Here is a 16,301-nt window from a genome sequence, read left to right as displayed (position 1 = left end):
GGCCTTTGAAACTTCCTCCATAGTCACAAAAAGGAAGTTGGTGGTTACCAAGGCAGCTGGGTTGGGAGTGGAGGGTCTTGTGCTGGGAAGATAAAGTTTGTATGTAACATCTATTTTTCAAGGGAAATTTAAAGTAAACAGGGAGGAGGAGATTGGGAAATTTTAAGGAGAGATGAAAAGGTATAAACAGAAGTGGGAAACTGAGACTATAGTAGGAACAATAGCACCAATTTGAGGTTTGAGAAAAAGGATTCAAAGTAAAACTGTGATTTCCTTAAAGAAAATGTCCAGCTGTCCCAGTCAGGCCAATGGAAGGCAGACAGTAAGGTTCATTCAGAGTTGAGATTTTACCAGGAAAGTAAATTGGAAAAAATTGAAGTTTCAAGGATGATAATAGTGATGGGTCACAGGATCTAGGCTAGACGAGAAAGTGACAAGGACTGATAAACAGTGAGGAAAATCAAGTTAATAAATTGTCAGTGAACAAGGGATCCAGGCTGATAGGAAGATGGTGATCAGAGTGGAATGACTGATAAGGTGTTAGCTCAGGTCCTCCTTCAGGTCCTCCTAGAAGGTGGGAAAGATTGAGGGAAGGAGGTGAAGGGTGACAGAGGATGAGATGGTTGGATGGCACCACAGACTCAATGGACGAGTTTGAGCAAACTCTGGTAGATAGTGAAGGATATGGAAGCCTGACATGCTGCAGTCCCTGGGGTCACAGAGAGTCAGACACGACCTAGTGCCTGAATAACCACCACCACTTCTAGAAGCAGACACGGAGGCAGGGTTTAACTTAGAAGACTTTTATTGAGGGGACATCTGTGAAGCAAAGAGGAAAAGAATCAGGAGCAGGGCGGTCTTCATACCATAATGCAAGTGTGACACCTAGAAAAAGAGAGGGAGGTTGGGCAAGAAGAGCCTTAGGCTCATGTAGCACGGTTCTAAGAAAGTTTCAGTCAGGCTGCTGAGGAGTACGCAGACCGAAGCTGCTCGTTGGAGGAGTCTGGCGTCTCACCCCGACTCTGCTCAGTCACAGACTAAGCAGCCCAGGAGACGCACCAACCTCGGTGCAAACCCAGTAGAGGATGCCCTCGGACGGCAAATTACAACCTGGGAGCAAGGGCTGATTCGGAGAGAAACAAATGGTCATTGGGTATGAAGTTACAGGAGGGGACTGGAGGTTGGAATTCAAGTTTAACCACAGTATGGGTCACACGACTCTGGACAGCGCAGGTCACCAGCCTGTGATGATGGGATTTGAGGTAAAGAAGATTAAAATGGGAGCTAGTCTTTGAAGAACTAATAATGAAGGGGAAGGACTAGGAACTCGACAAATTAGGAGGAGGGAAGAGGATGGTACTCTCTGGTGGCAAGATTCTCAAAGAAGCCCGGAATATGGCAGACGGGATGAGGAAGTCCTCGCACCCGCCAGCCCTAAGGCACACGGTCCTCCTGAGGGGCTGCGTGGGACAGAGGTCGGTAAAGCGCGGGGTGACGGCAGGGCGGCGGCAGCTGAGGCCCCCGGGGAGATCGCCGACACCCGAGTGGACTTGAGAGCTCCGGCGGGTGCGGCGGGAGGAGAGGCGCGACGGGCGAGGCCTGAGGTACTGGGCTGCGCGGGGCGCGGCGGCGGCCGGGCGGCGGCGCTCCCGGGGCCGCGGGCTTCACGGGGCCGCGGGCTTCCCGAGGCCGCGGGCGGCGTGCTGGCGCTCCCGGGCAGCGCCGCCGCGGAGCTTGGCGCGGCAGCTGGCGGCGGCCTGGCGCGTGGTGACGGCGCCCGCGGGCGGGCAGCGGCTCCCCGGGGCGGCCGGGCGCAGGGCGGCGGCGCTGCGGGGCGACGGCTTCCCGAGGCTTCGGCCCGCACGGGCGGCAGCGATCCCCAGGGAGAAAGACAAAGACACGCCGGTTAGAAACAGGCCGAACGCGCCGGCGCCTCCCCGCTAATACAAGGAGCCGCCAACCCCAACTCAGCGCGATGCCGTTTCCGCCCAACAGGTTGTTTGTCGTAGACACAGGAGATAAACCTGTGTTCATCAGGGGAAGGCAGCATCCAACTGAAGTGTCATTAAACATGTTCTTAGCTATTTAGGAAAACGTATCAAAACCCTTACATTCTTTTGACCCAGAGTTTTCCTTTAAGGAATAATTATGAATACATGCAAAACTTTCATAACGGGGTATTCACTGCAGTATCTATAACAGCAAAAAACAGGCAAAATGAAACAGCAATTTAAAGAAAAACTGGGACTATCCTATAACCAACGGTAAGATTAAAGTCTTAAGAGCTGATTCAGTTCAGTTCAGTTCAGTCGCTCAGTCGTGTCCGACTCTTTCTGACCCCATGAATTGCAGCACGCCAGGCCTCCCTGTCCATCACCAACTCCCGAAGTTCACTCAAACTCACGTCTATTGAGTCAGTGATGCCATCCAGCCATCTCTAAGAGTTGATACTAACCTGTTATTAAAAGAATACCGGGATATAGTATCTATTCATATGGAAAGGTATACTAGATAGAATTTAAAAAAATAGCTTAATCCTCATTTGTGGTGTGTGGGAATGGGTGTATACATATGTGTGTACATGTGGATACATACACGACACACCATACATGTATAAAATAATGAAAGCACTCCAGACTGTTAAGTGGTTATCTTCAGGTGATGAGGCTACAGGTAATCTTTATGTATTTCCCAAATTGTATCTTTATAATATAAAATTCAAGTAACCTAATAAAAGGCACTTAGTCTATTCTTATGTACCATTCTTTCTACCAATTCAAAATTATGTTTTACATTGTGTAGCAAAGTGATGGACATCAAAAGATTTTAAGAATGAATGAATGATTTCCACAGAAGTAATTTATCCTCCTCAAAAGTTCTGGGTAAATCACAATATTTCAGAGCAGTTTATGCTTTAAACATTATGCAGTGAATCAAAACCACTGTCTTCTGTGAAGTTATACCTTTACTCTATTAAGTATTCCTACTTCAGGTGAAAAAAAGACTTTCTGAGCTTCTAATGAACCTAATTTGATTTGTAATCTCCATAGACTTGGGAACACAAGGTTTGCTGAAGAAAAAAAAAAAGGTTACCACACTTTTGGAACAAATGCTTTAGATAATACCAATTTTTAAACAATGTATTCAATAATTTGCTCTTCAACTTGAAGGAACTTAGTGGGAGCAAAACTTAAGTATTACAATAAACTAGTCAAAACCTTATATCTTGGTCTTCCAGTCATAACAAATTTAAGTTTTTAGCACTTATTAACTAACACCAAGGGAATCTTTCGGCTGATATAAGGCTTTGTTATTGAACTGACAGAAGATCCATTGACACATAAATTCCAATGATATTTTAGGCCAAAGGGACCTCGGAATTGTGAGATTTTCCTTAATTTTCCTGTAATTTTGGATTTTCATAAATCCAAGCTTAGATGTTTATTGGAATGTTGCTTAACCAGAGGATGAGCTAATCAACCACACCACCCTACAAGTTTCCTTCCCTCTGTAGGTAGGTATGGGATAAAACAATCATGTCTAGAGACATTCATTTCTGTAAAATTAAAAAGAATTATCAGAAATAAAACATACAGAAAGAACAAATACTAAGTGGCCAAAAATTTGTGTTAACCAACTGCTGAACAAAAAGTGTGTATGAACTTTTTATAAAGCAGTGTCTCTCCAAAATCCTTATTTTATACCAAATGATAACAGCAGGATTAAATGCAGATAAGACATAAGAACATTTATTTCTGATGCTATCATGCAACTTTCATTTGGTGTGTTGTACAGCAATTTCAATTCAGCATTTTTGAATGTCTGTCTTAAGCACTGTGCTCAGACCAAAAAAAAAAAAGATAACTTGAGATTCCTTCCTTTGAAAAGCTCTATCTAGAAAATTACCTTCAGATTATTCAGAAAACTCCAACCCTAAGGCTAATCTGAATCCCTAAATCACCCTTCAGTCCTGCCAAAGCTTTTCATCTCATTATTCTTCAGATGAGCTTTCTAATTTCCTGTCATTCCTTTGCTCAGATTCATCCAGAGCATCCCATTGTTTCCACACTAGCGAAGTTATTAGTTCTTAACCTTTCAGGGGAGTCAAAGACTAGTGAGATTCTGATTAGACATGGACTTTGTCTTCCAGAAACATGCACAGAAATGCATACATGCACCATATACTTCACTGCACTAGAAACTGATTTCCTGAACATAAGCAATATACAAAAAGCAATATTTACAAAGAAAGGAATCCCTCCTTCATCCTTTCTTACAGGAAAAACAGGGACTTCCTGAAAGAAATTTAAAAATTTTAACAGCTCAATAGTAAATCTCAGTAAAAACTGGCTTGATTTGAAATTCTAATATGGTCTTTGACATAGTAACACATAGATAACCTTTGATAATCAACTGTAACTTTATTCTCCATGGCCATAAGTGTTGAATTCCTTGACTCACAAAGGTACACGAACCAAAGCTGAATTCCATAGAATGCTTTGTCAGATTAAGGCAGCCTGTGTACTAGAACACTTAATTCCTCCCAGAGTTTCAAGCCAAAGTCAAGTCCCATTATTTCCTCTGCCTTCAATTTCAATTAAGACCTCTGGAAAGGCAGCACATTTCTGTCTAGTAGAGAAAAACTTCATATTCTGTTCCCATCTCTTGGCAATACCTCTTAGAAAGGTGGTAACAGCTGCTGACATGGAATAATGAAGCACAATGACATGTGGCTATCCCTTCCTCATCAGAGAAGGAAAACCATGATGCATGCCTGACGTCACAGGTGCACGTCTGACCTCAGAGTGCTATCAAACTTTTTCTGCCATTTGAGTAGTTATCAGACAGTAGGTGAGAGAGATTATTTTGAAGATGTTGACAGCCTTTCCAGTTTCCAAAGAGTCCTAAAATGGAATTTGTGATGACATGAGAAAGCACATGAAAATGTGAAGCCTGATGTACCAAGAGACATCAACAGTTTTATCCAGTTACATGATGAATGGAAATGGCATGGGGCTCGTTAACTCTGGAGTAAATGATATCATTTGACAAGCAGTGCCTCAATTCCCTTTCATGGACCATATTTAAGAAACTTCGCATCAAACCACTTGACTCTCCACTCCCCTAACATGCAATGTCCTCTCCCTCCTCTCATGTATTCAAATGCTCAAGACCCTCAGCCATTCTAATAAGCTTTCCCTGATTAACTGCAGTCTGAAATGACCTATCTATTTTTTTAAATGAATTCCTGCAATATTTTCTATTTATGACTGTCCTAAAATGTGTATTATGAGACCACCAGCTTCAAAAATGCACTATAATCTGTATTTTTACAAACATTACAAAGAACTGTGGCAATTTCTCCAATTTCTCTAAACCTATTTTGCCATTTTTAAAAGAATAACTTCTCCCCAGAATGATGGAGAGGAAAAAGCTGACAACAATTGCTGCTGCAGTGACAGATTAACTGACCTCAATTATTCCTTTCTGTACTCATTTTCACACACAAAATTTGATTTTTCAAGTCTATATTTGCCAGATCTGTAACGTCATTGTTGACTGTTGAGTTTACCACCATTGTACCTCTACCCCTAGATTGTCCAACCATGCCTCCCAATTCCCATGGTCATCCTACTATTCTAAGAATTCAGACCACTTTCAAAATAACTTTATGAAAAAGAATTTAAGCAGAGCTGAAATGAAGATAAACTGATGAGGTGGAAAGGCCTACAACTGACATCATCTATTCAAATAAGATATAAAATTATCTACATCCTAGAGCTGAGCAGTAACTTGAAGATTATCTTTCAATAGATTCACATTATAAATGGAAGAACTGTGGGGAATGGGGTATTTTGGAATAAGAAATTTGAAGTTTAAAAGTATCAGTATTTCAACAACAAAATGATAGCAGAATCATACAGAGCCAAAAAGGACTGGCCTAATTCATTAGCTCATGGATTCAGCACTAATGATAAATGTAATTAAGGAGTTAAAGGAAAAAGAAATTAAACAATGAAAGTAACTCAAAATGTGAAAGATGAGATTGATTAGTAACCTAAAGAAACGGCCCAAAAGATTGTCTTTGACATTAAAAGTATACCAAGGTAACCTGAACTTAACAACAGTTACACTTATTATTGTTTATTGTATACCAGGCATTGGGCTGTTTGACATACATTAGTGCAATTTTATTAAACTCTAATGCAGAAAAACTGCTAAAGGAGAAAGAAATCAAGAAAGCTGGCCATCTGTCTGGATTGTGGTCTACTAGAAAGGGTGCTCTGAAGATTGACGAATATCTAGTCTGAGTGGCAAGTATATTCCTATGGGAAAACTGAACGTATCATACTACCAGAGCTTACAGATAATGGTCACTAAGCTGATTCAATGTTCATCAAGAAATCTTCAGATTATAATTAGTTTTCCATGCATATTTGTCTACTGGGGGAAATTACACTGAACCATAAACAGAAGTCAGTGTCCCTGATATATCTCACGACAAACTTAAAAACTAGTATCTTGGGCTTCCCAAGAGACAAAGGTTCATATAGTCAAAGCTATGGTTTTTCCAGTAGTCATGTAAGGATTTAAGAGTTGGACCATAAAGAAGGCTGAGCTCCAAAGAATTGAGGCTTTCCAATTGTGGTGCTGGAAAACTCTTGAGAGCCCCTTGGACAGCAAGATCAAAGGAGTCAATGCTAAAGGAAATAAATCCTGAATATTCACTGGAAGGACTGATGCTGAAGCTCCAATACTTTGGCCACCTCATGCGAACAGCTAACTCACTGGAAAAGACACTGATACTGGGAAAGAGGGCAAGAGGAGAAGGGGGCGACAGAGGATGAGATAGTTGGATGGCGCCAATAAACAGGAGTTTGAGCAAACCCTGAAAGACAGTGAAGGACAAGGAAGCCTAGCCTGCTGCAAACCATGGAGTTGCAAAGAGTCAAACAAGACTGAGCAACAAAGGTGGCTCGGTGGTAAAGAACCCACCAGCCAACAAGGAGATACAGTTTGATCCCTGGGGCAGGAAGATCTCCTGGAGAAGGAAATGGCAACCAACTCCAGTATTCTTGCCTGGGAAATGCCATGGACAGAGGAGCCTGGCAGGCTACAGTATAGGCAGTCGCTAAGATGTGACTTAGCAACTAAACAACATCATCATTGTGGTAATTATACTTAAATATTTATCTATAAGACTGGCTAGAATGACACAGTCCTTAAGCATCTAGTCATCTTGCTAGTTGAATCAATAATGGCCCTAGATGAACCAACAGGACCAGCTTTAGAAAGCAGTGACCATGTCAAAGTTAAGAGTGAGGCCTAACAGGGAGGCTAGCCTGCCCTCTCTGTCTTGCTGTTCACATCTTCAAATTACGATGCCATGTGATTTCAAACACATGCATACAAGAAAAATTTAACTTGAAATGGGAATAATGGAAAAAGGAGGAACAAAATATAGCACTGTTTCTCCATGTTCCAGTGAAACTTGTGAATTTAGTTTCTACAGCAGAGAAGGCTGAAGATTTATTTTTGTTTTTCTGGCACCAATAAGTAACTGTTTCATCTATTAAAAGAATTAGTCACCTAAGCAAAAAGTAAATGTTCAAGAACTTGGACATATAAACTTTTACTGAAGAATAAATACCAAAACATTTCTCATGTCCACAAATATATGCATATGCAGTTACTTACGGGTTTTGTTCTGTTTGGGGTGTTTTGTCAGTTTTTGTTTTCTGATGACATCTCCAGAGGCGAAAGATCTAATAATATATACAGCCAGGTCCTAACATGACTTATCACAATTCTTGACAAGATGTTCACAGCATCACATCAAGAATTCCAAAGTCAGAATGCAGTTAGGACCCTGTGTCCATGGTCAAGGATAACACACACAGAAGTTGAACCAATGCTATGAACCTCATGGATACAATTTTATTTGTACTACTACTGAATTTTAACTACTGTGGTATCATTATGAAAATACACTTTTAGTCTGATTAACTTTTTTCCAGTCAATAATGGAGTTATAATCAATACTATTTTCAAACAGAATTAGTAAATGATATGTGGAAAAGTACTGCCATCTTTAGGGAGATTGCAGGATTACTAGTAATCAAATATAAACACTTGGCCTCTATGAATTCTATCATGGACACTTGGTATGGTACACTTCTTTTTTTCAATGGATTTGTCTTCTGTGATACAGTTTGGTCCAAAAGATCTAAAATCAAGCAGTTTTAACAGGCCCCATTAATGTATGAAAAATAAAGCAATAATTGCACTGACAGGTAAGCTAGCCAAAATAAAACCGTGAATGATCAAAATTAAGGATGTATTTTTATACAGACGACATGAGTCATCTCAAGAAGATTAAACATGAGTCATCTCAAAAATAAAACATAAACTGTTTTAAGAAACAAATGAAAAAACTATATTTCTGTGATTAGCATATGAAGTTAAGAGATTTTTAAATTTAAAAAATAAATATTTGTACTTTAATATTTATAGCACCACTGCTTATCACTGGCACTGAGATATAAAACTGTTTGGAACATACCATACAGGTTTTTACACAAGTTTACAAGTAAATGATTTCCCTGAAAATTTCACCTACCATTTCTTTTTCATATAGAAAAGAAAATATCCCAATAAGCTCTTTCTGGTAACTAGCAGTAATAATTATTATGCACATTTCACTAATTTTTTAACTTTAATATTTATCATAAAATAAATCAGTGACCATGATCTCTCTGAAAGAAATGTGAAACACCACATTATGTTGCACATGAGGTACTCAATCTGATATGCTAAAAGTAAAGAATAATACTTTGTTCACATTAACAAAAGTTAGTTGTCTGATAGGCTATATAGTAAAATGGAAAGTTCATGGACCAAGGCATAAAAATATATGGGTTCTACAATTTTCAGACTTAATGCTAAAAAGTGGGAAAAAAAAAAACAGAAAAGTGTGTATAGTATGCTTCCATTTGGTAAAGGTGAATATATACATTTATATGATTATATACACATAAAACATCATGAAAGCCCAAGAAAACTGGAAACTAACTTCTTAACTCGGGGAAGAGAATAAGAGAACCAAGAGATAGGGTAGGAAAAAAACTTACCTTTCACAGTACATCTCTTTGTACTGTTTAACTTTGTTAACATGTATACATTATTATCTACTAAAATCATCTTTAAGAGATGTCTGTTTTCTATTCCTGACTTCTTCATTGACTTCATGCAATCACTTACCTCAGTTTTCTCCATTTAAAATGAGGTTAAACTACATCTCTAGAGTTCCCATCTACAATTCAACAGAATTCTGGCTCAAAAGAAGGTATATACAAAATGTATATACGAGATGGCTAAATAAAATAACTATGAGCCTTACTTTGCAGCCTGCTCTGTTCCCATTAGGCTACAAAAGCAGCATAGTAAGCAAGAGTCTGGGAAGAAAATTTATGTTTGTGAACTTGATAAAAGTTTGTCTTCTTTCTTTTTATTCTGTTCCAAAAGTAAAAATCTGGTTAGTCCTGGGAGTTCCTTGATGGCCTAGTGGTTAGGATTCCAGATTTTTTTTACTGCTGTTGGCTTGGGTTCAATCCCTGGTGGGGGAAATGAGATCCCACAAACTACACCCAACAAATACATAAATAATCTGGCTAGTCCTCCGTTTATATACATGCACACACACACATTCACAATTGCTTCTAAGGTATAGATTCTCAAAACATTTTGATACGAGTAAACATTAAAAATAATTATAAAGAGGTAGAATCTTTGTGGAAGCTTTTTAATAGGATTCTGAGGCAGGAAAAAGCTGAAAAATCACCCCTGTATTTCCCTAAAATTGGCCCCAAAACCTCCTAAAAATCCTCATAATCTTCATAAACACAAGATACCAGCAGACCCAGGGTAGCGCAATAGAAGCTTTAGACCAGTAAAAACAGGACATGAAGAGAGGACACTGACATCTGAAGAACAGAAAATGGGGATAGGCCTGATGACCCATTCATTCATAACCTTACATGCTGCAGAGTAAAACTGTTAGTCTTGAGTCTCAGTGGGTTTAGAGTATAATCATGGGGACCCTTTAGTTAAATAATAATGCACTAATAACAAAGGATAAAGAGGGGGAAAAAAGATAAATGTTCCGAGTTCAACAGAGGAAGAGGTCACCATAGGCTGGAGCTACAAGAAACAGATTCACAGAAGAAACAGAACTTAAAATCTATGTGATATGCAAAATGATGATGGAGACATGAACAAAAATAAAGTTTGTTTAGTTTTAGTTATAGTCTGATTTTAAACAGTAACTTGGCAAAAAAAAAAAAAGAATTATGTTGTCATATTTTCTTGATAGAATACGGGAGTGATGACATGCTAAAGATTTATCAAAAGTGACAAACAGGCTCAAATATAAGATTAATATGCATCTAGATACAATTTTCAACAGGGCAGGGTTCTAAAGTATGAGAAAATCATACCTATTCTGGGACATTTGGCCACCCTCTTCCAGTATTTTCTTGCAAGTAACTGGTATTATTTCCTATCACAACCTTCACACTCAAGAGTCAGCTCCACCCAAAATGCACAAAATGAGGAAGTCAAGAGGTGCCAGTTCTACTTTTCCATTGATTAAAATTGTGAGTTGGATCTGGGTAATTGAAAGAGTGATGTTCACTTTACTACATGAAAAAATGTCAAAACAAAACAAAAACTATCCTCTCAAGAGATTCTGTAACCATATGAACTAAGGAACTAACACAGAACCACATCATAACTTTAGGCAAAATATATAAATTCAAGGTATTATTTATGGATACAGTGTATGTGGCTTCTGCTTGATTTCCTCACCATAAATCTTATTTTAACAGTATGATTCAAACTACTCACTTGGTACAGAAGACCTTTCTTGATTTGGCTGTAATTCTTTTCCTTGGTTTATATGGAGTCTCATGTCCTCTGTACCTACCTGGAAAGTTTGCCTAGCTAACTCTTTCAAAACTCAACTTAAAAATGAATGGATGAATTATGAAAAGCCTTTGCCCATTCCAGTGTGCCTTACAATTCCACTTCTGTGTATCCTTATAATGTGTTCCTCTTTCACAGTACTTGAGAAAAGCAACTGCACTTCTCTCTGTAAACCTAGCACCTAACTCAGTGCCTCACACAAGCAGGAGCTCAAAATGTCTACAAAATGGATACAGTCAGCCTAAGACAGTAAAATCTGAAGAATACTCATGAAATTCTTTGACTTTTGAAACCTGAACAGGCTCCATGGGGAAGGGGAGTTTAATTTGCTTATTGTTTCTGGATATTTTAAAATAATTTTTTTCATTTTCCATCCAATAGAAGTTTGCTAAATTAAAATCTTTAATCTTTAAAAGGCAAACAAATACCTCATATATAATACAACTAGTCCTTCAAGTAACAAACACTTTAATTAACATGTGGTACAAAGGCCTGAATCACTCAAGAGGCTAAAAAAGAATCTGGGTTAACTCAACTTAGCAAATAGCTGTTTGCCTGCATGGCTAGGGCACCACCTATGCATTTATAACAGGTAAACAAATCTTAGCTGCCACCACCCTACAGCCCCCAAATCAACTATAGTCATATCAGTGTTAGCATGAGTGTGGGGTAATGCAACTGTTGACTCATATCCTTAGGGAAATAAACGCAAATGGCAGAAGGGAGAAGCCCATTATTATTTCAGAAAAGCCAGAACTACAGACCAAGGTCCGGGAAAATGTAGGCAGCTTCTAAAGCTTGTCTGCCTTTGCTATCTCCTGTTTTCCTACACTGATAAGCTATCTATTATTCATCCACTCATTCAACAAAGATTTTTTAATGTCCCAAGCATTGTGCTAGGCACAGGCTCTATACAACTCTCCCAGTCTCTTACATGAATCTCTCCAGTGGGAAGACACAAACTAAACAAATTAATAAACGTAACTAAAAATTGTATTAGCTGACAGTATGGGAAGGAACATACTACAGAACTATAAGGGAGATAATTTTAGACTGTCTTTATTTAGAAATGAAATTTAAGCTGAGACCTGACAATGAGTAACATAGTTGAGCAGTGAACATACAGTAACAACAGAGCTGTCTGTGTTTTAGGAAGATAGTTCTGACAGCAGCATGGAAGACAGATTAGAGGTCAGTTAAGAGATTACTGCAGCAGTGTAGGTAAGAGATAGGAGTCCTGACTAAACTATTAATACCAAAGGTGGAGATGGCAAAGAGAAGCCAAATGTGAGACACATCCAAAGGCAGGATGGACAGGCACTGACCACTGATCAGGTAAAGTACAGAAGAAACAGAAAGAAGTCAAGGTAATTCCTAGGATTCTAATTAGCCCAGGTCACCAGGAAGGGAGGAGTATAAATAACTGAAACAGGAAACACACAAAGGAGGAACAAGCTTAAAAAGAAGGTAAGTTTGGTTTACTGAGTTTCTGTTGCTTTTAAGTAAGATATGGAGAAATATCCAGGTGGAAATGCCTGACATGTAACTTTGAAAACAAATGGTCTAATAATCAGAATCACTAGACTAGAAAATAGGTCTGGGGTCATCTTCACAGAAGTAATAAGTGATGCTTTAGGAGAGAGGAATCAGCAAAGGAGTATTAAAAAAAAAAAAAAAAAAACAAGAAAATTGAGTAAGGAAACTCTGATCAAGTTTAAAGGCCTAGAAACAAAATAAAAAGTCAGTACCAAGAAAGGAAGAATCAGAACTCACAGAAGTGTTAGTTCAATAAATATTTATCAGCATCCACCATGTTCCAGGGCTTCCCTGATGGCTCAGATGGTGAAGAATCTGCCTGCAATGCAATAGACTCAGATTTGATTCCTGGGTCAGGAAGATCCTTTGGAGAAGGGAATACTCTAGTATTCTTGCCTGGAGAATTCCATGGACAGAGGAGTATACAGTCCATGAGGCTGCAGACACAAATGAGCGACTAACACACACACACATTCCAGAGTCCTTAAGATGCTTAAAGACACAAATAGATAACTTCAATTTAGTTGTATATGGGGCACTATAGGAATACACAAGAGGGAAACCCAGCCAAACCCAGATCAGGATACACTCAACAACAAAAAAAATGATGTCTGAGCTAAAGTTTTAAAATTAAGTGAAATCATGCAAAGAAAACTTATAAGGACAAAAAATAATGAAATCAAGAGAATGCCTCTAGACTTCTGAAATGCTGAACAAGATAAAAGGTTATAGAAAAGAGCTGGAAGAAGCTGAGAGGCTAACATGCATAAACTGCCAAGTGATTTAAATTGTTAAGAACAGTCATTCTTAGAAAAAAGAAAAGAACCAGATGATGAAAAAAGTGGACAAGAGATTTTGGTAGGGGATTCCCTGGTGGTTTAGTGAATAGGAATCCACCTGCTAAGGCAGGGGACATGGTTCGATCCCTAGGCCTGGAAGATTCCACAAGCATCTAGCAACTGAAGCGTGAGCGCCACAACTATTGAGCCCGAGCGCTACAACCACTGAAGCCCACGAGCCCAGGGCCTGCACTCCACGAGAGAAGCCACTGTGGTGAGAAGTCTGAGCACTGCGATGGAGACCCAGTGCAAGCAAAGATAAGTAAGTAAATAAGTGATTTCTAAAAAGAGATTATACCTATATTTTTAAAAAACGTTTTGGTAGGAAGTTCACACATTTTAGGGGAAATGTTACAGAAGGGAGGTTGAGTGAAGCTGCCAAGCTGTATGAGGATTTGGGAAGAGATGGGAGAAAACTTAAATGAAGTCTGCTGAGCTTAATGTAACTGTACCTTTCCATCTTCTTAGAAGATTTCTGTAAAACTGAAAAAGGTTCATCATTTTCCAAAGCTTTGGAAGTCTGTCTGTTTCTTTTGGATGCAATACCATGCTGAGACCAGCCCAAAGTGATCCAGTTATAAGTGACCATGAAAATGTTGGAAACGTAAATTTTTGACCAGCCCAAAGTGATCCAGTTATAAGTGACCATGAAAATGTTGGAAACGTAAATTTTTGTAAGCATTAATGGTCACAGGGGCTTCCCTTGTGGCTCAGCTGGTAAAGAATCTGTCTCCAATGCGGGAGACCTGGGTTTGATCCCTGGGTTGGGAAGATCCTCTGGAGGGGAGAAAGGCTCCCCACTCCAGTATCCTGGCCTGAAGAATTCCATGAACTGTACAGTTCATGGGGTCACAAAGAGTCAGACACTACTGAGCAACTTTCACTTTTCACAACAGTCACAGAGAGGTCAAGTGAAATGGGAAGCAAAAAGGCATTAGGTTTAGCATTTATGTGGTCACTGATGCCCTTCAAGTGAACTTTCAACAGAAATGTAGGGGTAGGAAAAAACTACAGATGATTCATACATGAAGGGTATAGGCATGGCTCAATATTGTCATTCATTCAATAAATATTTACTGAATGCCTACTATGTACCAGGAACTACCCTAGGTGCTGGACAATCGATGATGACCAAGGCACAGGTCTCCTGAGAGTTTGATGGAGAGGGGAGACAACAAAATAGGCAACTACAGTAGTGAAATTAGTGCTAATGTAAAGTATTCTGAGAGCCTAATGAAAGTTTAAAAAACCAAACTACCGCACAACTGCACTCATCTCACACGCTAGTAAAGTAATGCTCAAAATTCTCCAGGCCAGGCTTCAACAGTACGAGAACTGTTAACTTCTAGATGTTCAAGATGGATTTAGAAAAGGCAGAGGAACCAGAGATCAAATTGTCAACATCCATTAGATCATCGGAAAACCAAGAGAGTTCCAGAAAAACATCTATTTCTGCTTTATCGACTATGCCAAAGCCTTTGACTGTGTGGATCACAACAAACTGTGGAAAATTCTTCAAGAGATGGGAATACCAGACCACCTGACCTGCTTCTTGAGAAATCTGTATGCAGGTCAAGAAGTAACAGAACTGCACATGGAACAACAGACTGGTTCCAAATCGGGAAAGGAGTATGTCAAGGCTGTATATTGTCACCCCACTTATTTAACTTCTATGCAGAGCACATCATGAGAAACGCTGGACTGGAAGAAACACAAGCTGGAATCAAGATTGCCGGGAGAAATATCAATAACCTCAGATATGCAGATGACACCACCTTTATGGCAGAAAGTGAAAAAGAACTAAAGAGCCTCTAGATGAAAGTAAAAGAGGAGAATGAAAAATTTGGCTTAAAACTCAACAGTCAGAAAACTAAGATCATGGCATCCAATCACATCACTTCATGGAAAATAGATGGGGAAACAATGGAAACACTGAGAAACTTTATTTTGGGGGGCTCCAAAATCACTGCAGATGGTGACTTCAGCCATAAAATTAAAAGATGCTTGCTCCTTGGAAGAAAAGCTATGACCAACCTAGACAGCATATTAAAAAGATAAACATTACTTTGATGACAAAGGTCCATCTAATCAAAGCTATGGTTTTTCCAGTAGTCACATACGGATGAGTGTTGGGCTCTAAAGAAAGCTGAGCGACAAAGAATTGATGCTTTTGAACTGTGGTGTTGGAGAAGACCCTTGAGAGTCCCTTGGACTGGAAGGGGATCCAACCAGGCAATCCTAAAGGAAATCAGTCCTAAATATTCATTGGAAGGACTGATGCTGAAACTGAAACTCCAATACTTTGGCCACCTGATGTGAAGAACTAACTCATTTGAAAAGACTCTGATGCTGGGAAAGATTGAAAGCAGGAGGAGAAGGGGATGACAGAGGATAAGATGGCTGGATGGTATCACCGACTCGATGGACATGAGTCTGAGTAAGCTCTGGGAGTTGGTGATGGACAGGGAAGCTTGGTGTGCTGCAACCCATGGGGTTGCAAAGAGTTGGACATGACTGAGCAACTGAACTGAACTTAATGGAAGTTTGACAGTGCAAGTAAAGAGGAACAGATGGCAGTAACTAGACCGAAGATAGTCTGGAAGGGAAGTTCACTTACTGATTGAAAGGAATTTGGGCATGTTTGTAGGTCGAGGGGGAGAAGTTTGGGGAAAGGAAGATAGCATGGGGAGAGGACAGAGAGAAGGGTTGCTGGAGAAAGGTTTGAGGAAGACTGACTGGCAAGGGTAGAAGTGTTAGGTTTGGAAAAGAACACATCTTCCTTCAAAGAACCAAAGACAGAAGACAAAAAAATAATTGTGATGCCAAAGGGGAACATAAAGAAATGTTTCCTACTTTTGCCATGATATAGGCAAGGCTGCCTCTTATTAAGGAAGAAAAATAGGGCTGAAGGCTTTAAGAGCAAGGTAAAAGTTCTGAAGAAGA

At 39.5% G+C, this 16,301-nt stretch overlaps 1 protein-coding gene across 1 annotated transcript in view; it reads right to left on the bottom strand.

The window, feature by feature from the left end:
• The window catches only part of ZNF800 (zinc finger protein 800), a 50,487-nt gene continuing 34,973 nt past the window's right edge, over positions 788–16,301 (bottom strand). Inside the window, exon 6 of the mRNA XM_018046969.1 lies at positions 788–1,851. Coding sequence (XP_017902458.1) covers positions 1,665–1,851 — 187 coding nt within the window. The 3' untranslated portion in view covers positions 788–1,664. The remainder of the gene's footprint in view (positions 1,852–16,301) is intronic.

This window comes from Capra hircus, chromosome 4 (genome assembly GCF_001704415.2).
Source record: "Capra hircus breed San Clemente chromosome 4, ASM170441v1, whole genome shotgun sequence".
Lineage (NCBI taxonomy): Eukaryota > Metazoa > Chordata > Mammalia > Artiodactyla > Bovidae > Capra > Capra hircus.
Note: the sequence above shows the minus strand (reverse complement) of the source record. Positions and strands in the feature narration are given on the sequence as shown.